General features: G+C 48.6%; 1 protein-coding gene across 1 annotated transcript; it reads right to left on the bottom strand.

Moving 5' to 3' along the window:
- Positions 1-671: 671 nt before the first annotated feature.
- TMEM222 (transmembrane protein 222) lies at positions 672-11,992 on the bottom strand. Its single transcript, XM_036747672.1, has 6 exons — positions 11,748-11,992; positions 7,107-7,191; positions 4,988-5,019; positions 3,942-4,038; positions 3,719-3,849; positions 672-2,056 (listed from the first exon to the last, which is right to left on the bottom strand). Exons 1-6 carry the CDS (start codon positions 11,951-11,953, stop codon positions 1,969-1,971), a joined length of 639 nt encoding a protein of 212 aa, XP_036603567.1. The 5' UTR covers positions 11,954-11,992; the 3' UTR covers positions 672-1,968.
- Positions 11,993-24,645: the final 12,653 nt, after the last annotated feature.

Here is a 24,645-nt window from a genome sequence, read left to right as displayed (position 1 = left end):
GTTTCAGCAGTCTTCCTCCAGCCCAATTATCCCATAGATCCTTAGCTGACTGAGCTCCCTTCAGGTATGTCCTGGAGCAGAATGCTGTCCTGAACCAGATGTGTGACTGGAACCCAGTTGCTACTGGCTCAGAGGCCAGTTCTCTAGCCACTGCACCATCTTGTCTTGTGCCTGAGTAAGAACTGTACACATTGGAAGGTCCAGTCTCAGGAGGTAGTGACCTCCCTGCCAGTGGAAGTATTCAGGCAGAGGCTGGAGGACCCCTTGTTGGAGATGTTATAGAGAAGGCACAATGTTTCCAATTCAGATTCTATGATCTTGTAGTGAATACGAGGAGTAGGTCTTTAAAGTCCTGCTCTTTCCTCCCAGCATGTGATCAGACGTCGAGGAGGAGCTGAGCCCTTCCCCTCTCCCGGACTGTGACCTCAGCCCCCGTCAGGGCTGGAGCTAGGAGTACGGGGCGTGGAGGGGGGTCATTCTCTGTTTTTAAAGAATGACTGTGAGGGGTTCCAGGGATTCCTTTGTAAGCCTTCCCTCCCTGGGGAATGAGGAGACTGCTCTGGTGGTCCAGGCATCTGGCTCCAAGCCTAGGAGGAGGGCTCAGGCCCCTGAGGATCCTTGGAGAGAGACACATTGTAGGGCTCAGAATCAAGAAAGGGAAAAGGCCTGGCTGCAGACTGGAGTCAAGCCTTTTTATTGGCCCTGCCTGGTGAGCCCCCTTTCCACGGGAGCTCAGCTGCCCTTCAGAGGGGGAGGGACACAGTAAACTAGATCTGCTTAGCAAAGGGTTGGAAGGGCCATGCCCCAATCACATAACATGAAAAGGGAAGGGGTGACAAAAGTGACAGGTGCCACAGTGACAGTCTCCCTAGTGTGTGCCCTTCCAAGAGAGGCTCACAACAGCTGGTCAGTGTGGCACTGGACACAGCGATACATAGCCCTTTGGAGTTCCCACTGTGTTTCTGTCCCCCCCTCACACCAGGGTTAAGGGGAGGAACTGTTAGTTTGTAGAAGTAGGGCCTCCTGCTTGGGCCAGGAATTGCTAACATTTGTCTCCTTCTGCAGTAAAACAGATGGGAAAAGTAGGAGCAGCCAACCATCCCCGATCCTAAACTGGAGGGCAAGGCCCCGAGCAAGGGAAGGGACCCGAGCAGGGGGAACCATGCCTCTGAGGGGCTGGAGGTGGGGCACCTGCCCCTCCATTTCTTGGCTATCATAGCAGTTATTAGCCAAACCCTTCCAATTATACACTATTTATTACCTGCTCCTGGCAGAGAAGGGGAACCAGTGGTTAGAGGCTGGGTGGTGGTGGTAGGGAGACCAGGCCACTTCCTTCCCAAAGCCAGGCCCTGCCTACTGCCTTTGGGGGAGCATCTTGGCTAACATGGGGCCTCAGCTAGACTAGAGTGACTGAATCTATGGCTGCCCTTCTGCCCCTCCCCTGAGACAGGGATCGGGAGCTATGTGGAGGGGGTGGGGGAGACAGGGATGAGAGGGAAAGGCCTGGAAAGTCTGTGCTGGGGGTAGAGGCAGGCTGTGCCAGGCTGCAGGACTCAGTGGGAAAGATCAGGAAGGGGAGAGGATTCTGGCCTTGGGAGGAGAGCCAGTCCCCTTCCCCAATAGCATCCTGAAAGATCCCACAAGGTGAGGAGAGGTCAGCTTCTCCATCCCAGGCAGTGGGGAGAAGGGGAAGGGCCCTGGCTTGGCTAAAACACAACTAGGAGTAACTGGCCCTTTCTGGGTCGTCATCTCAGTCTCTTGAGTTTTGGCTGCTAAGAAGCCTGGCTCCAAGCTCACAGGCAGGCTCCAGGACTTCGGGTAGGGAGCGGTATCTGCAACCAAAGGAGGTAGGAGTCTAGGCCCAGCAGTCGGCTCTGGGAGGGTGGGGCAGGGAGTGTGTACACATCAGGCCCAGTCTCCTTCCAGCTGAGGCCTCCCAACTCTAGGATCAGGCTGAGGGTGCTGCCATCACCGCAGGTTGAAGACAAGGGCAGTAGTAACAATGATGCCCAAGAGGAGGACAAAGGGAAGCCAGGTCTTCACAAATGCCCCAACACTGTAGTAGAGACAGAGAAGGGAAAAAGCATGAGAGCGCAAAGTAACAGATTAGTCCTGTCCAGCCCTTTTAGACCTATGATGAAGGATGAAGACCATGCACAACGCGAAGGGAGGCAAAGGGGACTCAGGAAATGAACACCCTCCCTCCCGGCTCCCATAACTCCCAAATGTCCTAGACACCGGCCTAACCACAGTGTCTGCAGACTGCATGGGGAAGGACCTGTGTGCACCCGAGTTCAGAGCTGTTATGAGGTCGATCCAACACAAAGTTCTTAGGGATCTGGCTTGACCGAGCCTTGATGTGTGAGCTGCGAAGGCACAGAGAGCCTCTCTGGGCCGTTGGGCCTCCTGCTGTTGGAACTGGAGACTCCAATAAGGACACAGGGAAGCACCCTCCCCCCCCCACCCCCCACAGTGGGGCGTGCACAGTGAGTGGAAATGTGTGTGCATGTAAGTGTGTGCACACTTGAGCGCACTCTGGGACACAAGACACGCTTCCTTCCCTCAGCTCAGTGGCTGGCTCGGCCAGACCGGGAGCTAAGGAGGCATCTTTCCCAAGTTCCCCCTCAGGGCCTAGCACAAGCTAGGCTCATAGAAGCTGCTGGCTGACATTCATGGGTAAGCCCCACCTCTCTGCTGCCCAGCACCAGGGGAAGCTGGTCTTACCTCAGGGGGCAGTGACCGCCCCTGGGCTCCCTCAGTGACCATCAGACACAGCATACAGGAATGCATCTGAGCTCTGCCAGCCTTACCATCTCCCAGGGCAGGCAGGGACAAGGGGGTACAGTGGAAAGATGATCCCATGTGGAATTCCAAGAGCTGAGTGTGAACCCCTCCTCTGCCCTCAGTGGGCTGGCATAACCCTGGACAAGGCCCTTCCTCTCTCTGACTCTCCATGTCCTCATACTTGAGGGCTGTGGAGCGGAAAGTGCTCATCAGTTGTGAAGGACTGAATGGGTATGAGCTCTCACTATCAAGAAAATGTTCATATGACTGCTTCCCACGTTAACCATCCCCCGAGCACAGTGGCTGCAGTGAATCAAAGACAGTATTTGCTCAGATTTCTAAAGACCCCTCTGAGCTCCAGCTCCCAGAGAGCCCAATAAGGCTCCTCCCTGCTGCCTCTGGCATAGCTGCATGTTAGGAGTGCTTCTGGGGGCTTGGAAATTCTCCCTTGTCTAGGGTTGCGCCAACCCACTGAGGGCAGAGGCAGGGTTCACATTCAGCTCTTGGAATTCCATGCGGGATCATCTTTCCAATGTACCCCCTTGCCCCTGCCTGCCCTGGGAGGTGGTAAGGCTGGCAGAGCTCAGATCCGTTCCTGTATGCTGTCTGATGGTCACTGAGGGAGCCCAGCACCCTGCGATGTTGGCATCAGGAAGAGAGTACATGTCTTCATCGTGGCACAGCCCTGAGAAGCCAGAAGCCAGAGACTCACTGCCCTTCTTTTATGAACAAGGACACAGAGGGGCAGTGATTTCCCAAGGTCACTCAGCTCATCCTAGTCATACTGATTGTTTACCAATAGCTCCTCACAGCAGAACCAGAACTGACAGACCGCTCCACACTCTACCCCACAGCTGAGAGGCCTTATCCCCTGGAGGCTCGGGCAGGGGCTCTACCCCCAGGTACACCCCAAAGGGGCCTGGCCTGGTCTCACCTGACGTACTTCCCGTAGATCAGGCAGAAGAGGCCAACCTTCACCATGTTCCAGTGGGAGCTGTTATTGTAGCGCATCAGATTCAGGGCCAGGGCCACATGGGAGTGGCAATTGTCACAGCAGAGGTTGTGCTGCAGGAGCGAGGGACAGCAGGTATTAGGTACCAGCCTCAGGGCTGCATAGGAGGTCTGAGCCGCCACCACTCCCCTCCTGCCCCACCTACCATGCGATGTTTATATTCCTCTGACGCTTCGTGGACTGCGGTGTCCCAAGCATTCGGCCGACCTGCTTGCACTTTGGAGGGGTCCAACTTCCAGTACCTGAGGGGAGAAGGAGCCATGGGGCCCCAGGGTCTCAAAGGCTGATTTGACCTCTTCCCTATGTGAGGCTGCCCAGGCAATCACTTTGCTCAGCTCAGGGCTCACACCAGGGAGAAGGGCATCCCTGCCTCACCTGCCCCTCCAAAGGCCAGTGTGAATCAGGACAGGCCCAATGCCATGACTCTGGTCTGAAGGAGATGCGAACTAAGGCCCCTGCCCACCTTTTAGTGACTAGGGCTGGGTGGGGGGCGCATACTCCCTAGGTTGGGCTGCTACACTAATTCTTTCCCAAGGAGCTCCCGAACATCCATTCTAGGTCCATAGTTCAGCCCAATCGCCTTCCAAAGCCAAGTCAGCCTCACTTGGCGGCAGATAGGCCACACTGGGCCTTATCACTGCAGAGCATGACACACTCCTATGACTCCCACTGTTAGAGACATGAGCTTATTTCTAAGTAGCATGCCTTGGCATCTCCACTGAGTCTACCATAAAGGAGGTCATCTATGGAGAAAGGAAAACACAAACACAAACCCTGCTTGGGCCTTGAAGCCCAAGCTGGTTTTGTCACCTCTAGACAGATCATCTTTGCTACGAGTCCCAGGCTCATCCTGGGATCTCTGAGAGCACCGCCCCTGCTGGCCTGCCCACCTTGTCTGCCCACTTCTAGCTGTTTCTGTGTACTTTCATCCTCTTAAGCTTAGTAAAGCCAAGGATAGAAACAGCACTTCCCTAATGCATAAGGGAGGTGAAGGTTGCCCCAAGGACCAGAGAAACAGCAGAGCTCCACGGGAGGCCTCTGGCATGGCAGCAGTGGGGAAATGGAGACTGCTGACGCCGCAGACTCAGCCCATTGCCCTGGGGGGCAGGCACACCCTCAGGCCCCCTCTGTCTTCCTTGCTGGGGCAGGTGGGGTTCACCCATCCTCCAAGTTAAGTTTTTAATAACTTACTTCACAGGCTTCCCAAAGGCCATATTGTCTTCCTGTGGGGAAAGAAGAGAAAATCCTTTGTTCAAATGTCATGTTAGGCCAAGAGGGGACCAGCTGGCTCAGATAATAAACAACAGCTCGGTGCCCTGGCCTGTGGCCATCAGGAAGGAAGACATCCCAGCTCTGGTGCTACAGTGGAAGGTCAGGGCCTAAGGGGGAGGGAAGAAAGCCCAGAGGGCTAATGCGGCATGTGTGCATTGAACGAATCAGCCCCCTCCCTAAGTCACCTAACATTTGTCACCTGGGTCTGACTATAGAAAAGGAGTTATAAAGACAGGTGATGGGCCTCCTATCATGGAGTACAGAGCTGAGGGGAGGAGGGGAGGGCTGATCATTATCCCTTCCCCTAAAGTAGAAAAGAAAATGAGGCTGGAGCCCTGGGGGAGATGAAGCCTTGAGAGCTAAGAATGCCTACAAGGACCCAAGAGAGAACAGGGAGGGGCACTCCTTTGTAATCCAGGCAAAAGACCCAAGGACAGCTTTTCTGTGACCCTTGGGGAAGCCCTACTGAGAGCTGTGGTTTTTTCTCCTTTGGCCTTCCTTGTGTATGTTGGTAGTAAAAATCCTTTCACAATTCAAAGGTGGGAATTATAGGGAGACAGATTCCAGCTCAGAAAAGAGAAAACCTTTCTGATGGTGGAATGGTCTGTCTTGCAAAGTGGCAAGACTGCGTTCCTGGCAGTGTCTGGTCAGGGGCAGATGGACACTGCTGGATGGCCTGCTGAGGAAGTTTCTTGCAAAGAGCAGGAAGATGTACCAGATTAGGGGTGGGGAACCTGGGGCCTCGGGGTCAATGTGGCCTTCTAGGTCCTTGGATGTGTCCTTTTGATTGGGTGCAAGTTTTACAGAATAAATCCTTTCATTAAGTGGATTTGTTCTGTGAAGTTTGGATTAAGTCAAAGGGTCGCACTTGAGGACCTAGAGGGCCACATGTGGCCTCAAAGTACAGGTTCTCCGCCCCTGTACTAGATAAATCTGAGATGTCTTTTAGGTCTAAGTGGGAGATCCTGTCATTCTGGCCAGTAACTGCATTCTAGATCTCCAGTGGACCAGGGAAAAAACATTTTTTAAGAGTGGTAAAGTAGGAAGGCAGGGGGACCGGTATCTAGTGTCCCTAAGAGAAAAAAAGTGTGTCCTAGTGACCTGGCCTGGGATCAAAAAGACCCGTTACTAGGAGTAAGAAGATGTCCTAGGTGAGGTCCCTGGCACCTATGTGTCTACGGATGAGCCATTCCTCGGCTGATGGAGGAGCTGGTGCGAAAGGGGAGAGCAAGGCTCTTTCAAAGGCGACTCTTATGCCCCTTTCCTCACCACCGCCCTATCGAAGCTGACTGGCTGCTAGGATCGAGGGTCAATGCAGTTTGACCAATGGCGTGATGCCCTATGATCTTCCAAATAAACCAGACCCATGCTGGTAAGTGGGCCTCCTCCCGGTAAGTTGTAAGAAGACTCCTGTTCCACATGGCCTTACACTAGTCTTCTTCTCAGTCCTGCATCTAAAGGATGATTCTGCAGGCGGCCCCCAACACCTACCACTCTATGATCTCATCACCTCTACTTTTCAGAGGCAGGAAAAGTGAGACATAGAAGAGTGATTACCTGGAATTCTAATTCTCTATTTCGGGAAGGAAAGGGAGAGATCACTGTGTGGTCAGGATACACTTAACACTTTTCTCAACAACTTATTTTCCATACACTTCATTTACTGTTTAGCATCAAATGCCTCCTAACTGGCTATCTTTTCAGGTTTGCATTCCCTGCTGTGAAGGGAGCCCTAAAGGGGATGGAGATAATTGTTCAGAGAAAGTGTTGGTCCAGAGATGAGGAAGAAAACTGCTAAAATAACCACTTCCCAGTGGTACTGGCCACTCTGACTCTCCCAATGCTCTTGGGACAAGAGGTGTTGGTGTTAGTGTCAGAACAATGGAGGGGAAAGAAATATACCACCTGCTAATTGCAGGCTTTGCTCCATCTCTGTGACATGAAGTCTGGGGTGGATGAAAAGAAGGCCAACTACAGAGATCAGCTGGTTCAGAAGCGGATCCCTGCGTACTCCAGAGAGCAAGGTCTGGGAACTCACCGAGACATAGTAGGGGCCTGCAAAGTCCCGAATGACTCCTGTGGAAGTACAAATGCCCATGTGGCCAATGATGGGGAAAACCCACCTGCAAGACAAAGGTTCAATTCAATTCCACAGAAATTCACTGAGTGCCCATGGGGTACAAGACAAGGTGCTAGGGCTGGGGATACAAAGCCAAAGGCATAAGATCTTCCAAGAGTCTAAGTCGGGATGGAGGTGGTGGAGGGGTGGTGAGATGCAGGGTGTCCACAGAGAGTAACATACAAGATATTGTGAAAGGGGAGAGTGAAGTAACAACAAAAGGGAATTAGGGAAAGGTACCTCAGCTGGGCCTGAAAGGGCAGGGGGGAGATCAGGGTAGATCCATGCAAGGGTTCTTTAAAGAGTCTCTTAGCTTATCTCCCCTCTCCAATATCACTTTCAACCCCAGAAGGATACAGTGTACGGGAAGGAGCAATGCATTCAACACTGGGTGATATGGATTCCAATCCTGGTCCCACTCAACTGTGGGATCGTAGAAGTCACTTCCCCCCACCCCCACCCCCACCCCAACCATAAAATCAAGACAACACTTGTGCTCTCTAACCCACCAAATCGTTGTGAGGAAACTACACTCAATCACTAAGCACCTCTGATACGCCTTCTCTGGGCCAGGCCTTGTGCCAAGTGCTAGGGATACAGAGGCAAAGGGAAACAGCCCCTGCCCTAAAGGGGAAGACAACACGTGTATCTGTAAGTATATAGAGGAGACACGGAATGAAGACACGGTAGTTTGGGGAGGGAGGGTGCTGGTTGTGGGGGAGGATCAGGAAGGCTCCCTGGAGAAGGTGGCGCTTTCTAGAGATGGGACAGCCAGTGCAAAGGATGGAAACAAGAAATGCAGTGTCCCGTGTGTGTGGAACAGGAAAAGGACCACTGTAGCATGCTGGAGGCCATAATGTGGAAGAGAGATCAGGTGGAGCAGAGATAGAATACCAAAGGACTTTATATTTGATCCTACAGGTAACGCAGGCCACTAGGTGGCACCACAGTGCATACAGCACTGGGACTCTTCTTCCTGAGTTCAAATCCAGCCTCAGACACTTTCTAGCCATGTGACCCTGGGCAAGTCACTTAACCCAGTTTGTCTCCGTTTCCTCATCTGTAAAATGATCTGGAGAAGGGAACGACAAATCACCCCAGCATCTTTGCCAAGAAAACCCCAAATGAGGTCACAAAGAGTCAGACACAACTGTGCCAGTGGAAATTTACTGAGCGGGGGTGGGGGGTGGGGTAACATGTTTGAGATGGCCCTTTGATAGCTATGTGGAAAATGGATTAAAGTGGGGAAAGGCCTGAGGTGGGGAGAGCAAATAGGAGGCAACTGCAATGAGAGTTGACGAGGCTGGGGCATGTGAGAGGTGTTGTGGGGACAGAAAAGATAAGATGGCAACTGATCCGTTGTGTAGGATGAGTAAGAGCAAAGAACTAAGGAGGACACAAGCTGGGAGTCCAGAGAACTGGAAGAATTATGGCGTCCCCAAGAATAATGGGAGGGGGGTGACTGGGAGTAGAGATAACGAGTTGTTTTGAACATGTTTGAATGTGCTGATATGTCCATGGGCCGTTCCATCGATGGGCAGTTTAAGATGTGGGCCCTGAGTCCCTGAGTGAGTCTAGGACAAGATACAGAGATCTGGAAGTCACTGGCAAAGAGATATCAAAGCCAGGGGAGCGGACGATGTCACCAAGGGACTTTGTAGACTTTAAAACACTTGATTCCTGAGTTACTATTCCCGAAGCTCTGTTTTACTGCATCATTTTCTTGCCCAAAGACCTCCAATAGCTTCCCTTTCCCTACATGCCATAGCCTGGCTTTCAGGAAGGCCCTCCACAATCTGGTACCTTGGCGGTCTCACCTCCCACTACTCTTCCACATAGAGCTGGTACTCTCACCACACTGGTCAATTCATGGTCCTGAGAACCACACCTATGCATTCCCACCTATCTACCTTTGTCAACACTATAAATCCAGAAACCATGCCCAAAGAGCCATAAAAATGTGCATACACTTTGACCCAGCAATACTACTTCTAGGGCTGTATCCCAAAGAGTTCACACAAGTGGGAAAGGGACCCGTATGTACAAAAATGTTTATAGCAGCTCTTTTTGTGGTGGCAAAGACTTGGAAATCAAGGGGATGCCCATCATTTGGGGAATGGCTGAACAAACTGTGGTATATGAATGTAATGAAATACTATTGTGCAATAAGAAATGAGGGGCAGACAGACTTCATTACAACCTGAAAAGACTTACATGAACTGATACTGAGTGAGGGGAGCAGAACCAGAACATTATACACAATTACAGACCCACAGCCTCTGTAAGGACTAACTTTGATAGACTTGGCTACTCTCATCAATACCAGGTTCAAAGACAGCTCCAAAAGACTCATGACGGAAAAAGCTATGCACATCCAGAGAAAGAATCACAGAGTCTGAATGCAGACTGAGGCAAACTATTTGCTCTTTTTTTCCCCTTCTTTTTTGGTTTCATTTCTCCTTTCTCATGATTCATTCCATTGGTTATAATTCTTCTTTACAACTGGACTATTATGTGAATAAGTTCAATGTGAAGGTATATGTAGAACCTACATTGGATTATATGCTGTCGGGGGTGGGGGGAGGAGAGGGAAGGAGAGAAAATTTGGAACTCAAAAACTGGTGGAACTCTGAGTGTTGTAAACTAAAAAAAAAATAAAAAAAATATTTAAAAAAAAACCACTATAAACCCAGAGAGGTGGTGTGTTAGAGTAAAAAGAGAGATGGTCACATATCTAGTGTCTACGACCGAATTAGAACCCAGGTCTTCCTAGGATCTCTCAGTTAGAAGGAACCTCCAAAGTCCAACTAACCAATAATCCTTTTCATGATACACTGAATAGCCAGCCATACGACCTTTGCTTGAAGACCTCCACTGAGGGGCACACTCCTTCCTGAAGCAAATCATTCCAATTTGGGATTCTCTTTCAGCAGGAATCAAAGTCAAGACTGGATGAAGGCTTGCCCAGGGTAGTGCAGCAGCTTCTCCAAACTTACCAAATTTCAGCTGACAAGGACTTTAATACTTCAAGAAGTTTAACTCCCTCATCGTAGAGAAGGAAGCAGAAGTTCAGAAAGAGAAGATGATATGCCCAGCTTTTCCCACCCTGAGAAGTGGAAGAGCTAGGCTTAAACCAGAGACCTCCTGATCTCTGCTCCAGGGCATCCAGGGAACCTCTGGTGAGCTAGCCTCAGGCAAGGACTGAAAATGGGGTAGGAGAAAGGAACTGGGTGTTGTGGTTGGTGTAGGAAGGGACAGAGTTCCCTAAATTTACACACAGAAGACAAAGTCGATCTCTGCTGGAGGCACTGCTCATTAGGAGGGGGCAGTCTCTCATTTCCCTGGTGGCAAGAGTAGTGAAGGGGTGGCTGCTCTTCCTGTGTCCAGGCAAGGATTCTGGGATCCCAAAGGGACCCAGGGAAGGGAAGTCACAAATAGGGATGGGGGCAACAGATGGGCCCTTGAGCTTAGAGATGGAAGGCCCCAAGAAGGGAGGTCAAGGGGGGAGATGGAGGGACTAGAGAACAGCCAATGCCCCTGGTATGGAGGTGGGCAGGGGAGGGGAGCAGAGGGGATAGGGAGGAAGGGGGCATAGGGATGGGAGGACCAGGATGGGGAAGCCTTAAGACAGAAATAGGGAGCTGGAGGATAATCCTAGGTGGGGGGAGGGGATGAGGGTAGAAAGCACGGAGAGCCAAGGCAGTACTTCAGACGGTGCCCAAAGCACTGTACCACACATAGTCTCCTCTCCTCGCTACGGCAGGTGCCAGGGGCATCATTACTCCATTTTGCAGATGAACCGGGGCCCAGAGAGGTTGAGGGACCTTCCCAAGGTCTCCCTGCCCTCTTTTCACCTACAAGGAAGGCCAGGAAAGGGGCAGGGGCATCATCGTAGTGAGGACCGCCCCTCCCTCCAGGGGTACGGGGGGGGGGGGGGTGAGGCTCTAAGGGGGCGGAGCCACAGTTCTGTTCAAAGCTCCTGGAAGTTCAGAGCTTGGGCTGGTGACCCTCGAGGGGAGATGGGGGCGGGGCCGGGCTCTAGAGCTGCTCCAAGGGCACATTTAGCGTTAGGGGCGGAGCAAGCCTTCTCTGGGGGGGCTGAGGGCAGGCGAGGGGGCGGAGCCAGGAACAAGAGCATCTCGGAGGGCGGGTGAAGGGGCGGGGCCAGCCTTCGCTAGTGGCTGAGGGACGGCAGGGGGCGGAGCTCTGAGGGCAAGCATCTTTGAGAACCGGTAAGAGGCGGGGCCGGGCTCGCGAACAGCTCAGAGGGCAGGCCGGCCTTCGCAAGGGGCCGAGGGCTGGCGGGGGGCGGGGGCTCGGAGGGGTAGGCGAAGAGTGGGGGGCACCGGGCGCAAGAGCCTCTGAAAGGACGCGGCCTGCTTTGACGAGCGCTTAGCCCTGCGAGGGGCGGAGCTCTGAGGGCGGGGCCAGGCTTGTGAGCAGCTCACGGAGCTGACGGGGCGGGGCTGGTGACGGGGCGGGGCCGGGAGCTCGGCACTCCGGAATATGGCTGGGGGGGCGGGGAGGGTCTGATGGGGTGGGGGGGCGGCAGACACTCACGTGAGCAAGGGAATGGGCGTCCACACCACGCAGTAGGGGAAGCGACTCCGCTCCACGTCCATGCCCACGACCGCGCTGCTGCCGCCACCGCCGCCTCCACGGAACTGCTTCATCGCCGCTTCGTCTGCCACCTCCACTTCCGCCATCCCCTGAGGGGGCATTGGCGGCCCCAGCAGGGAGCATCCTTCCGCTTCCGCTCCTGCCATGGCGCTGCCTACCTCCGGCCGCCTGGAGCCGGTCTGCCCTGCGTCACTTCCTGGAGATGATGTTTCTCTCTTAACCGTTCTCCCCTTTCCCCCGGAACAGGAGCCTCGCCTCTCGGGGCCTATGCCAGACCTCCCCTTCGTTGGTGGGGAGGCCCCAGAGGAGTCCGCGGAGGGGAACTGACTCCCACCACGCGACGGCGAGACGGGACGGCCGAGAAAGCAAGCGCAGTCCGCACGCAGCCGCCAAAACCATTCAGTGGCAGGAACGACCGTGTCATTCATTCCCCAGCTCAGTTAAATGCAGTGGCTCTCTGGCGCCTTCGGGCGAAGACGAACCTCCTAGCAAGCATTTGTCGGGCAAACCCTCCGGCCAGGGTTCCCGCACGGCCGCAAGGCGCTCTAATGCGATGATGATTGTAAAGCGCAGCCGCCTCCGCGGCCTTTCCCTTTCAAATGACCATCCATCAGCTGGCGCATACCTTGTTTGCTCCAGGGCAAGGACTCCGTTGGTTCTTCGGTTGTTTGTTTTTGTATCCCGGGCGCTTAGTACACAGAAGGCCCTTAAATGTTTATTGGCTGGCGCACAGACTGCCTAGCATGCTTTCACTCCTTTTGGAATTGTTTGCTCAATCAACAATTACTACGGGCCAGGCACAGTGCATACAAATACAAGAAATAAAACAATCCCTGCCCCCGGGCAGCTTGCATTTTAAGAAGGGAGACAGTAAGCTCACATATGAATGTGAGGAGGGACCTGTGATGCTGATTGCTCTTCGGTCCGCTACAAATGTATGGTACACAACCTGCCGCCAGGCAGTCCTACCACACCTCCCTTATCAGCTCACTATCCCACTCTCCACAGTAGATCTTCTAAACTTTTCATCCCTCCTCCCTCCACCACTCAGAACCTTGCCTCCTATTTTACAGAGAACATTCAAGCCATTTGCTGTCAACTCCCTCTTCCTCATCTCCCATCACTCTGGTGCCTTCTGCCACTCTGCTTCTTCACCCCTGTCTCACATGAAGTGGCTTCACTCCTTACCAAGGCTAACCCCTCTACCTGCTCAGCAATCCCATTCCATCCCCTCTCCAACAGATTGCCTCCTCTCTCATCCCCAGTCCATCACTTATTTTCAATCTGTCCCTGTCCACTGCTCATTCTCTACTCCCTAGAAGCATGGCCAAGTCTCTTCCCAACTTCAGAAAACACTCCCTTGATCCATCCATCCTGCTATAGTCACATATCTTCTGCCATCTGTGACTACACTCCTCAAAAAGGCCATCTACAACAGGTGTCTCCACTTTCTCTCACTCTCTTCTTGACCCCTTACAGTCTGGCTTCTGACCTTACCATTTCACTGGAACTGCTCTCTCCAAATTTACTAATGTTTCTTAGTTGCTAAATCCAATGGCCTTTTCTCAGTCCTCACTCCCCTTGACTTCTCTGCAGCCTTTGACACTGTTGATCACTCTCTCCTCCTTGATATTCTTCTCTCTAGGTTTTCAGGACACTTCTCTCTCCTAGTTCTCCCCCTGTCTGTCTGACTGCTTCTTTTCTGTCTCCTTTACTGGATCCACCTCCAGATCTTGCCCTCTAAGTATAGGTGTCCCTCAGGGTTCTTTCCTGGGCTTGCTTCTCTTCTCTTCTCCTTCTATACTACTTCACTTGGTGATCCCATACGCTCCTCTGGGTTTAATTACTATCTCTGGGCTGATAATTATCAAATCTCCCTATCTTGCTGCAAAATCCTCTGCTGACTTCCAATCTTGCTTTTTCGAAGGGCCTTTCAAACATCTCAAACTGAATGTCCGGTAGACATCTTAAACTCATTATATCCAAAACAAAACTCATTATCTTTCCCCCAAAACTACGCCCCCCCCCCACATACACACCTTCCCTGTTACTGAAGAGGGCAACACCATCGTCCAAAGCCCTCAGGCTCCCAACCTAGAAGGCGTCCTGGATTCCTCACTCTCACCCCACCATATCCAATCTGTTTCTAAGGCCTATTGCTTTCACCTTTGCAATGTCTCTCAAATACCCGGCACTGCCATCCCTCTAGTAGCCCCTCACACTTGCCCAGTAGTCTGCTAGTGGGTCTGCCTGCCTTAGCTCTCTCCCCACTCCAATCCATCCTTCATTCAGCCACCAAAGTGATTTTTCTACAACACAGGACTTATCATGTCACCCTCCTACTCAATAAACTCCAGTGGCTCCCTATTGCCCCCTGAATCTAATACAAAATGCTATTTGGCATTCAAATCCCTTCATAACCTAGCTTCCTCCTATCTTTCCAGTCTCCTTACTACCTGTTACATACTCTTCTATCCAGTGACACTGACCTCCTGGCTGTTCCATGAACAAGACACTCGTCTCTCAGCTCAAGACATTTTCCCTGGCTGTTCCCCATGTCTGGAATGCTCTACCTTCTCTGACCACTGACATCTCTAGTTTTCTTTAATTTCCAACTAAAATCTCACCTTCTACAGGAAGCCTGCTTTAACACCTCTTAATTCCAGTGCTTTCCCTCTCTTAATTAACTCTTATTTATCTTGTGTACAGCTTGCTTTATGTATCTGTTTGCTTGTCTCCTCCATTAGACTGTAAGCTCCTTGAAGGCAGCGGCTGTCTTTTGCCTCTTCTTGTATTCCCAGCACTTAGCACGGGGCCTGGTACATCGTAGGTACTTAATAAATGTTTATTGAATTGAAAGCACACTAGTGGGAGCTTTGAGTTATAAGCACTAGAAAGATACCTTCCAACTCTTTAGGGTTACCCCTATAACCCTGAGAGGACATGTAGCAGCTGTACTCGGGGACCCAGGTTGCCCCTATTAGTGGGGATTGGGAGAGTATTTCTAGGGCATTTGCTTCACAAGTCTATTCAGAAGAAATAAAAAAGGGAATAGATAGAAAGTAGTTCAGTATATGGTGGTTTGACAGAGAGGCCCTAGCAAAGGCTATATGTAAAAGAGGATTGAGAAGCCTCTATGAGGTAGAGGTGAGGAGGGAGGGCATTCCAGGCCTGTGTGGGTAGGCCATTGAAAAAGCAGGCCTGAGGGGGAAGAAGGAGTGTAGGGAACTTGAAAAGGCCAATTTGACTGGATTGAGTGTGGATGGAAGCGGAATGTACATCAAGGCTGAGAGGATAGAGGGGGACAAGGTTGTGAAGGGTTTTAAAGGTTAAAAACAAGCGTTTATACTTAATCCTTGAAGTAATCGGAGCTACTGGAATTTACTGGGGAAGGAAGTGGCATGGTTGGATCTACGCTTAAGGAAAAGTTCTCTGGAAGGTGTGAGGAGGGATTTGAGGCAGAAAGATCAATTAGAAGGTCCTTGAAATCATCTAGGTGGGCCTAGATCTACCAGGAGAGCTGTGGGAATAGAGAATAGAAAGCTCATTTCTGAATCCTACAAGACGCCTTTCCTAATTGCCCCTTCCTCTCAGTTCTTCATTCTTCTCAGCCCACAACCCCAAAATAATTTTAGTTTACTTTAAAAATTATTATCTGTATATACGTTATATCTCTATTCCCTGCCCCCCTCCACCATAGCTTTGTAGGCCACAACATAGTGCCATATATAGTAGTTATTTAATATTCATTGAATTGACTTTTGAGGGGTTGGGGTGGGGAAGGCAATGGGGATTACTTGACTTGCTCAAGATCAAACAGCTAGTAAGTGTTTAGGGCCAAAATTTAAACTCACATTCTCCTGACTCCAGGTCCTGTGCTCTATCCACTGAACCCCCTAGCTGCACCCCACCTAGAATTGAATCTTAGACTGCATTAAAGAGAAGCCTAAGGTCCAAAATGAGGAAGGTGATTGTCCCTCTGTGCTCAGTCCTGGTCAGACTGCATCCTGAGTACTATGTTCAGTTCTGAGCATTCTATATTAGGAAGGATAGTGATAAGGGAAGAAGAACAAGTATTTCTTAAGCACCTACTATGTGTCAGGCACTGGGTGAGTGCTTTTTACAAATATTTTCTCATTTGATCTTCACAACAAGCCTGGGCAGTAGATATTACAGGATGAGGAAACCGAGGCAGAAGTGAAGGGCTTGCCTAGTGTCACACAGGTAGAGTCCGAGTCCAGGCTCAGATCTCCATCCACTGTACCGCCCAGCTGCCTAGGTAAGCTGAAAAGCATTCAGAGGAGGACCAGGAGGATACGTTTAACGTTCATGTCATATGAAGAAAATTTGAGGGAACTGGAGATGTGACTTGAGGTGGGGTGGGGGGATGGGTGTTGAGTAATAGCCAATATTTGAAGGACAGACTCAGGGAAGAAAGATTTAACTGCTCTGCTTGGCCCCAGTGAGCAGAATTAGGAGTTATGGGTGAGACTTAGGTTTGATATGAGGAACATTTTACTAACAATCAAAGGCAACCCATTTTAAAGGGTTAAATTAAAGACAGAATGGTCTGCTTGGGGGTACGGAGGGGAAGAGGGAGGAGGAAGGAGGGAATATTTTCCTTCTCACCAAAGATTACCTTCCATTTACAGGATATACGTATCTTATAAGTATATAGTGATTTGTCTCCCCCACTTAGACTGTGAGGGAGCTAGGCGGCACCACAGAGCAACCCGCCTGGAGTCAGAAAGATGCCTCTTTGTGAGTTCAAATTTATCCTTAGACATTTCCTAGCTGTGTGACCCTGAGCAAGTCACTTGACCCTGTTTTCCTTGGTTTCCTCATTTGTAAAATGAGCTGGAGAAGGAAATGGCAAACAACTTGTCAATGAGAGAAATGATTATTTTTCTCTTATATTAATAACCAATTATTAATTAAAATTAAGGTTCTCCCTTTCTATTTCCTCATTCAGAAACCAACCCCTGTAAGTTATTCAACCAGCCTCTGAAGGGCATTGCTTCTCTATGAGAGTGCTCAAACCCTTGGGATACATGCTTTTGAATCTTGGGTGGGACCCCACCCAACTAGAAGATATTACAAACAGAATCCAGTCTAGGTGAGAGCTTGCCATTAGGACATAAACCCCTATCCTTGGAACCTTCCGTTAGTATTTAGGGTGACCCAGCTTATGAAGGGGAAAACCAGCCAGAGTAGTGTGGGTAGAGATGGATTCTTTTGCCCAGATTGCTGGAGGTATCTGGGTCTCACGATGGGGTCCCATTCTCAGCAGGAGGAGCTGAAGACTTTTTGCCCACCTCCTCATTAATATGTCCACCCCTCATTAATCATTGACCAATCAGAGTTGATTTCCACTCACAGGTAACCCCCTTTTCCAAAAGCTTTTTGAGTATGGAATGTTCTCCAGGGGATATCTTTGGTTTACAAGAGAAAGCCAATGATCATCATTTTATTAATTAATTGCTAGCTATGATTAATAAATTGATATTAATTATCCAGCAACTATGTTTCTCAGACTTTTCACATATCACACCAAGAAAACCCCAAATGAAGTCTCCAAGAGTGGGACACCACCTAAATGACTGAACAACAAAACATGGAGGCAGCTGGGTGGCTCAGTGGATGGAGCTCTGGGCTTGGAATCAGGAAGACCTGAGTACAAAACCAGCCTCACACACTTACTAGCTTGTGTGACCCTGGGCAAGTTACTTAACCGATAGCATAAACTTATAACTAAAGGCCTTATTACTAGAATGAAATAATTGGGTCCCAAACATGGGCTATTAACTGTAGTTCAAGAAAATTCTTACGTGCCATGACATAAAGCTAGTGAAAGGAATTAGAATGTACTAGATAGTCTGGGACAAGATAGAAAAGCCTCCTGTGGTAAAGGCAGAACTGGGTCTCTGGCCTCTTAATCTCCTTTTGGAGTCCTGGAGGTTATCAGCTGCCAATTTGTCATGATACCACACTAGAAACAGATATTTGAATTATTTTTCCTTTTCCTTTAAATAAACCAACATTCTGCACTGAGATGTAACTTTTTTTGGAGGCAAATAAGGTTAAATGACTTGCTCAGGGTCACACAGCTAGTGTCTGACTGACTCCAGAGCAGGTGCTCTATTCACTGTGCCACCTAACTGGCCCATCCTCTGCCCCACCCCACCCATGTGTAACTTTTAAAGTACATGTGTGGCTAGAGAGAACCTCTTAGAATCCTTCTGGCAAAGGCATCTGAACTCCCAGACTTTGTTAGTTGAGCTAATCTTCCCTGCAATAGCTAGAAATGCTCATTTCTATAGATCTGATCCTTAAAGGCAAGCACAAGAGGATTTTTGCTTTGACATTGGTCTTTCTTAGCCTTTTAATTAGATTATAATATTCTCCAGAAAAACCTAAATTTGGAGAGGGATCTGTGGATTGATCCATTGGGATCAGGGCTAGGAGAGTGAATCAGATCATATGTTCTGGTGAAGAACTGAGATCTGTTTCTCATTGGGAAACAGATGAACCCGAGGGGGAAGAGTGGCAGGAAGAAGTTGGGCTGGGGAAAGTGCAGGAACCCCCCAAAAGGGTCTAAAGCCATCTAGATCTCTAAAGAATAAGCTATATGATTTTGCATGTAAATCGTGTTTGTAGCTTTCCTATTAGATCTTAAGCCCCATTAGGTCAGGGACATCCCTCACGTACAGTACATCCTCATATCTCACTGCAAGGGCAGCTAGGTGGCGCCATGGTGCATGGAGTGCTAGGCCTGGAGTCAGGAAGAATCATGTTCTTGAGTTCAAATTCATCCTCAGGCACTTCCTAGCTGTGTGACCCTGGGCAAGTCACTTCACCCTGTTTGCCTCAGTTTCCTCACCTGTAAAATGAGCTGGAGAAGGAAATGGAAAACCACTATTGCCAAGAAAACCCCAAATAGGGTCATGAAGAGAGTAGGACATCACTGAAAAACAACTCAACAACAAATCTCACTGCCATTGGCTTAGTTCAGGGCCTCATCACTTCTTACCTGGACTATTTCAGTAGCTTCCTAATTGGTCTCCTTGCCTTAAGTGTCTCCCTTCCCTAATCTGTCCTCCGAAGAGCTGCTGAAGTTATTTTCCTTAGATGGAGGGTATGACCAGGTCACTCCCCTCCTCAATAAACTTTGGTGGATCTCTACTGGGTAAGTTTTGTAATACACAGAACTATTAGTACAGTAGTGTATGTACACAATTTATAAATGATACACACATAGTGGATATTCTCTGATCAAGGCCAGGCTGCTTCATCTCCCCTCAAAGTTTCAAGGAACCCTGAGAGTTTCTACATATATAACACGCAGACTCTGGCCCTGTTCTCTCAGGGTCGGGCAGGCCACAACTCCTCTCTGGGTTCCAAGGAACCATGAGTGGTTAGGGGTATTATTTCTCTCTATTATAATTGACTTGAGGCCTCTACTAGCTTTGTTCCCCTCATTGTTAGGGGGACCAGGTAACTAGCTTTCCATTTCCCTTTAATCACTTAGCACTAATTGGCTTTTACAAAAAGATATTCAAAGCAAGAATAAACACACCAGCATTTCCCCCAATAGTATACTCTCCCCTATAGCAGCTGGGTCTCTGGGGGAGTAGGTTTAAACTTAGCTCAGTTTTGACAGGCCTTTCAGATTATCTGAAGCCCAATAAGACCCAAAGTCTGAACTAATCAACCAAACTGCTTTACTCTACTCTAAAAATGCCCTTTCCTGTGTCAGCAACTTAAAAGACCGATAAGATTGACAAGGAATATCTTTCCTATTGGTGACAGGATGTCTGCAACTAGAACAGTGGGATTTCTCTTATCTTGATACCCTAGGGGCACAACCATCCTGGGATCGCAATTTCTAACTGAACCACTTTGTCATTTGTCTTGTCTTACTGTATTTATGACTCATCCAACTAAGAAACTAACTTTCTGATGATATGGAGACCATAAACTGGAGTTGAGATTGTTCTAAAGTGTACTTAAACCTTGTCATTCTTTTGTCAGACAGAAATTTCCTTTTGACTCCATGATCATGTACTGCTAGCTTTAAGGGAATAAATTATGTGTGTGTGTGTGTATACATCTATAGGTATATCTATATACACATACACACATATCTATATATCTATCTCTATATCTCTTTATCTCTATGTATGTACGTATATCACCAAGCCTGTTTGTCTCCTTTAACATCGACAGTTTCTACATAGCATTGGTCTTAGAAAATTCACGTCCAGATGCAACTTAACAACTGGATGAGGCCTTCTCCCTGACTGGGGTCCCAAGAATCAGTCTTGGAAGGTTGCATCTTGTTCCTTGGGGCATTAATACTGTTCTGGCTGCAATACTCAACCTAAAGTCTCCAGGCTCTATAATGTCAGGATGATGGAGCTCTATCATGAAGCTCCACTCCCTTTACTTAGAACAGAGAAAGAACCAACAAAAAAGACAAGGACCCAGGTTTTCAGGGGCTATGTGGCCATGGAGTTGGGGAAGGACCCCAGATCCTTCTCCTTACTGCGTGGTCTTTCACTGGATGCAGAGGCAGAGACGGCCCCTGAGCTGACCTGGATATGAATGAAGCAAAAAGCAAGCCACTGAAACTGACCGGATTCTTGTGAATGCTTTTGATCCTTCTCCACATGGGTGCCCACTGGAACCAGCTACAGAATGTCCACACATGCTCCAGTGTCTCTCCAAGGCATTTCCCATCATACTTTTCCTGGAAGCGACCTCCACAGCTGATGAGTCTGTGAATGCTCCAGACCTCCAGTACACGCGTATTAGGGGGTGCATGCTCAAAACTTTTTTTGGGAATCGATAGAAGTGTGTGATCAAAAAAGTTTGGAGACCGTTTCCCTAGACCATCATACTTTCAATCCTCTCCTTAACTACAGGTATCTTCCTTGCCCAACCCAAACATGCTCAGGTCTGTACCATCTCTCAGTAACCTTCAATAATACTGAATTTGAAAGCCTATCTCTGCCCTTTATTGCTGACATGGCCTCAGGCAAGTCACTAAAACTTAAACAACAAAAACCCCAAAAGTCTGTTGTACTCAGTTTCTCCATCTGTAAAATAATACCACTTACCCCTCGGGGTTGTTGTGAGGATCAAATGAGATAGCATAGTGCCTGGCACATAGTAAATGCTTGATAATTAGCTATTAATGACAATAACAATAGCAGGTGTTCATAACCTTTTTGTGTCATGGATCCCTTTCTAGTAAGGCCTATGTACCCCGTTTCAGAATAATGTGAAATGCATAAAATGAAATACATAGGATTACAATGGAGGGCTAGATGCCATTGGGGGGTTGCAAAACTTCTTTAATGACTCTAAACTTCCCATGAAAACAAAGGCACATCTTTTTAATACCAACATTCTACCATTGCTGTGTGGCAGTGAGACATGGAATACAACACTCTTCGAAGAATTCAAAACTACCATTACTCTGAGAGTCATGAAGAGGTGGGTGTACGGAGGCTGCAGTGTATAACTATGAAGAACAGGAGTTAAACATGTTAACAAGGAAATGTGTGATAGGAAAAGATACAGATCTGTTTAAGTTGAATGATTCCAGGTATGGGCAAGGATCTCAAGAGATATGGCTTGCCCTCCAGATCAGACTTGATTCATGTGAGCCTAGTGTCTTGGCAGAGTGGGGGGAACGTGGGTCATGGGTAAGATTAATACTCAGAATTAAACTTGCATAAACTATATTTCCAGACAATGCTGGAGCAGATTATATGTCCCTGTATGACATGACTCCTACATAGTGGAGACGTACCTGAGACAACTTCACAGACCTGCATAAGGTGGAGGTGGGGGTCCCTAGAGATTCTTTGAAAGGAACATGTGGTTCCACACTTCCTTCAGGATTGATTCCAGGGAAGAGAGAGAGACTCTGGAATATGAAGACACATGGGGGAAGCTGGCTTCTCAATATGTCTCTGGTTCCAGCTTGCCTTCCCAGAGACTTCAGGGAATTTCCCCTTGGGTTGAGATCTCTCAGTTTGAACTGAGATCTTATTTTATTCCCAGCCTAAGGAGAACCCGTTCACTCTTGTGTATGTTCTTGTACATTCTAACCTGTGAAACTTGTTTGTTTGCTTGGATAAATGGTTTTACTCGTTATTTGACATCTGTGCAATTTGTCTTTTGTGTAGAGTTGGTGGGAATGGGACAAGCCAGAAGCTGTAAACTTAGGGCTGGCTACCTTCCTTAAGAGCTTGTGATTAGGGAGGCAGTTTCGATTTTGAAACTATTTTATCTATGGACTAGTGCCCCTCTTGGATGCCACATCCTTCACCTCTTTCAAATCAGGAATAATTCTTTCCATTGAAGACAGGTGGAAAAGGTGTCATAGATACCCATCAGTAACTTCTGTGAGCTGCATTTAGCCAACCCATGTGGATGCATAGGCACAATCTTACACTTAATGTTACAGGTGCCATCTGACCACGGCAGGGTAGAGGACTATAAACCCCCGCCTCTTCCCCATTTCTGAGTGCAATGCTTCTAAACGTAGCTCAAGGCTGCTTTAGCTTTCTCTGTTGTCATATCACACTGTTATTTAGACTTAGTTTTCAGCCACTAAAATCCTTAGACACTTTTTTTGTTAAGTAGTAGCGGGGATTCTTAAATGTGGGTTGAGATAGCCTCTGAGGTCTCTTTCAACTCTTAATTTTTTGTCAGTTAGGCCCAGAACTGAACAGGAAGAAAATGGGAATGACTGCCCAATGTTTTTAACGAACCCCAATCTGTTCCTCAGCTCCAAGACCCATTTTTAAATAAAACATCCTCCTAGAAATGCTTTATTGTTGTTCAGTCATGTCCAACTCTTTGTGACCCTATTTGGGATTTTCTTAGCAAAGATGCTGGAGCGGTTTGCCATTTCCCTCTCCAGCTCATTTTACAGATGGGGAAACTGAGGCAAACAAGGTTATGTAACTTGCTCAGGGTCACACAGCTAGTAAGTGCTATCTACCTGCAAATCCTCCATACCATGAAGAGTCAAAGTTATAATTCAAAGGTTGATGGAGAAAAACATGGTGGGAACCAGAAGGCTGTATTTCTGATGCTGAAGAGACAATGTAGCTCGATGGGAAAAGCACCAGAGGCCCTAGGGTCATGTCGTACCTCCGTGGCTGGCTACCTCTGTGACTTAAGGCAAGCCACCATATCTCTCTGGGTCCATTTCCTCATCTGTAAAAGAAAACAAAACAACCCAAGAGTGATGGACTAGATGACGTCACCCCAAGGTCCCTTCCACAGCTATGAATTTATGATCTTGAGATATTAACAGCGAAGTGGAAAGTGTATTTTCAGGCAAAAGTGGCTCCTACCACTTATACGAACCTTGGGAACACAGCCTCCAGTGGTCAGCTTCCTCATCTATAAAATGAGGCAGCATCAGACTAGATAACGTCTGAAGTCCCTTCCAGCCCTAGATGCATAATTCTGTTGCAAATAGGAGTGTTCCATATCCACCCCCAACCCCAATGAACAAATGTTCACACCCTGGGAAGTAAACAGGTGGGTGGTTGAGTATAGTGCAGAGCCTGGAGTCAAGAATGAGTTCAAAACCTGCCTGAAGCACTTATCAGCTGCATGTCCCTGGTTGTCACTTAACCTTTTTCAATTCCATTTGTAAAATAAAGCCGTTAGGTTGGATGGCTTCTAAGATCGCTTTATCAGGTGAGATGGCCTCTTTGAGTTACACAATCAAAGGTGTGAACCAGGTGTAAGAAGCAAAATGCTTCAAGCCAGATGACAACATACATGTATTCCAACTGGCTGAAAGAATCAGGCACCCCACTGGGCCTATGTATATCAGAAAAGGAGATTTGAGCAGGGGCATTCCAGCAAGGAGCTCTGTGACACTCCTCCCACAGACCATGTCACCAGCAACAAGGGATGCTTTCAGTTGGGAGCTGAGAGAGGATAAACTGAAGTGCTGAGGAAAGGGCATTGGGGGGGGGGGGGAGGGTGACTTGTCCAAGGAAGCTTGGAGAAGCACAGCATCAGGCTTTTACAAAGGACCTCACTACTGGGCCCAGCAGGGTGCCATGCACCTGCTTAGGGGAACTTCCCAAGGGCTCCAGGGAGTAAAGACTTCCATCCAATCAAGAGCTGTTACCCTTTTGACATGTGTTCTCCAACTTTGAGCCCACTTTTGCCTGGACTGTATGCAGTTATGGGAAAGTGTCAGATTTTTTTGGAGGGATAATTTTGTTCCAACTGTTCTTACTAAACCACATCCCTAGTGGTTTGGTAAGCTAGTTCACTTTGGTTGGTTGATTGATTTCAACTGGATAATCCATAGAGAGCATGCCACCAGGAGCTCATGAAATGACAGTATTAGAAACCCCCACCCTCTTTGGGTTACTCCTAGAACTCTGAAGGAAGCAGAGGTCAGATATCCTGAGGACCCAGCCTTCCAGTTCAGTTGGGGGTTCTATAAGTATCCCACTTCCCACATCCATGCTTTTTGCCCAGGTGGTCTCTGCCCGCCCCCACCCCTACCCCCTACTCATCCAGTTTCATGGCCTCCTTAAAAGCACAGCTCCTGTGGTCTTATCCCCTCCCCCCACCCAGATATTATCACTTTCCCCCTTTTAAAATTAGTTTGTACTAACATTTATGTACCTTTCTAGAACGTAAACTACTACTTGAGGGCAGGGACTTTCATTTTTGTATGTGCATCCTTTGCATATATCAGGTGCCCAATGTTAATTGAATATTTGTTCAATGAATGAATACTTCATTTATGTAGCAGTTAAAGATTTACCAAGTGTTTTCCACATTT

This window comes from Trichosurus vulpecula, chromosome 2 (genome assembly GCF_011100635.1).
Source record: "Trichosurus vulpecula isolate mTriVul1 chromosome 2, mTriVul1.pri, whole genome shotgun sequence".
In the NCBI taxonomy this organism is placed as follows: domain Eukaryota; kingdom Metazoa; phylum Chordata; class Mammalia; order Diprotodontia; family Phalangeridae; genus Trichosurus; species Trichosurus vulpecula.
The sequence above is the reverse complement of the archived record's forward strand: the minus strand, read 5'-3'. Positions and strand labels throughout refer to the sequence as shown.

What these genes read in the sequence shown, in the direction of transcription:
- TMEM222 (XM_036747672.1), bottom strand. Translation starts at nt 11,953, where the DNA reads ATGGCAGGAGCGGAAGCGGAAGGATGCTCCCTGCTGGGGCCGCCAATG. An exon ending in ACGCCCATTCCCTTGCTCAC is followed by an intron (nt 7,192 to 11,747) that starts GTGAGTGTCTGC and finishes TTTGTCTTGCAG; the next exon opens with GTGGGTTTTCCCCATCATTG. An exon ending in ATCTACGGGAAGTACGTCAG is followed by an intron (nt 2,057 to 3,718) that starts GTGAGACCAGGC and finishes TCTCTACTACAG; the next exon opens with TGTTGGGGCATTTGTGAAGA.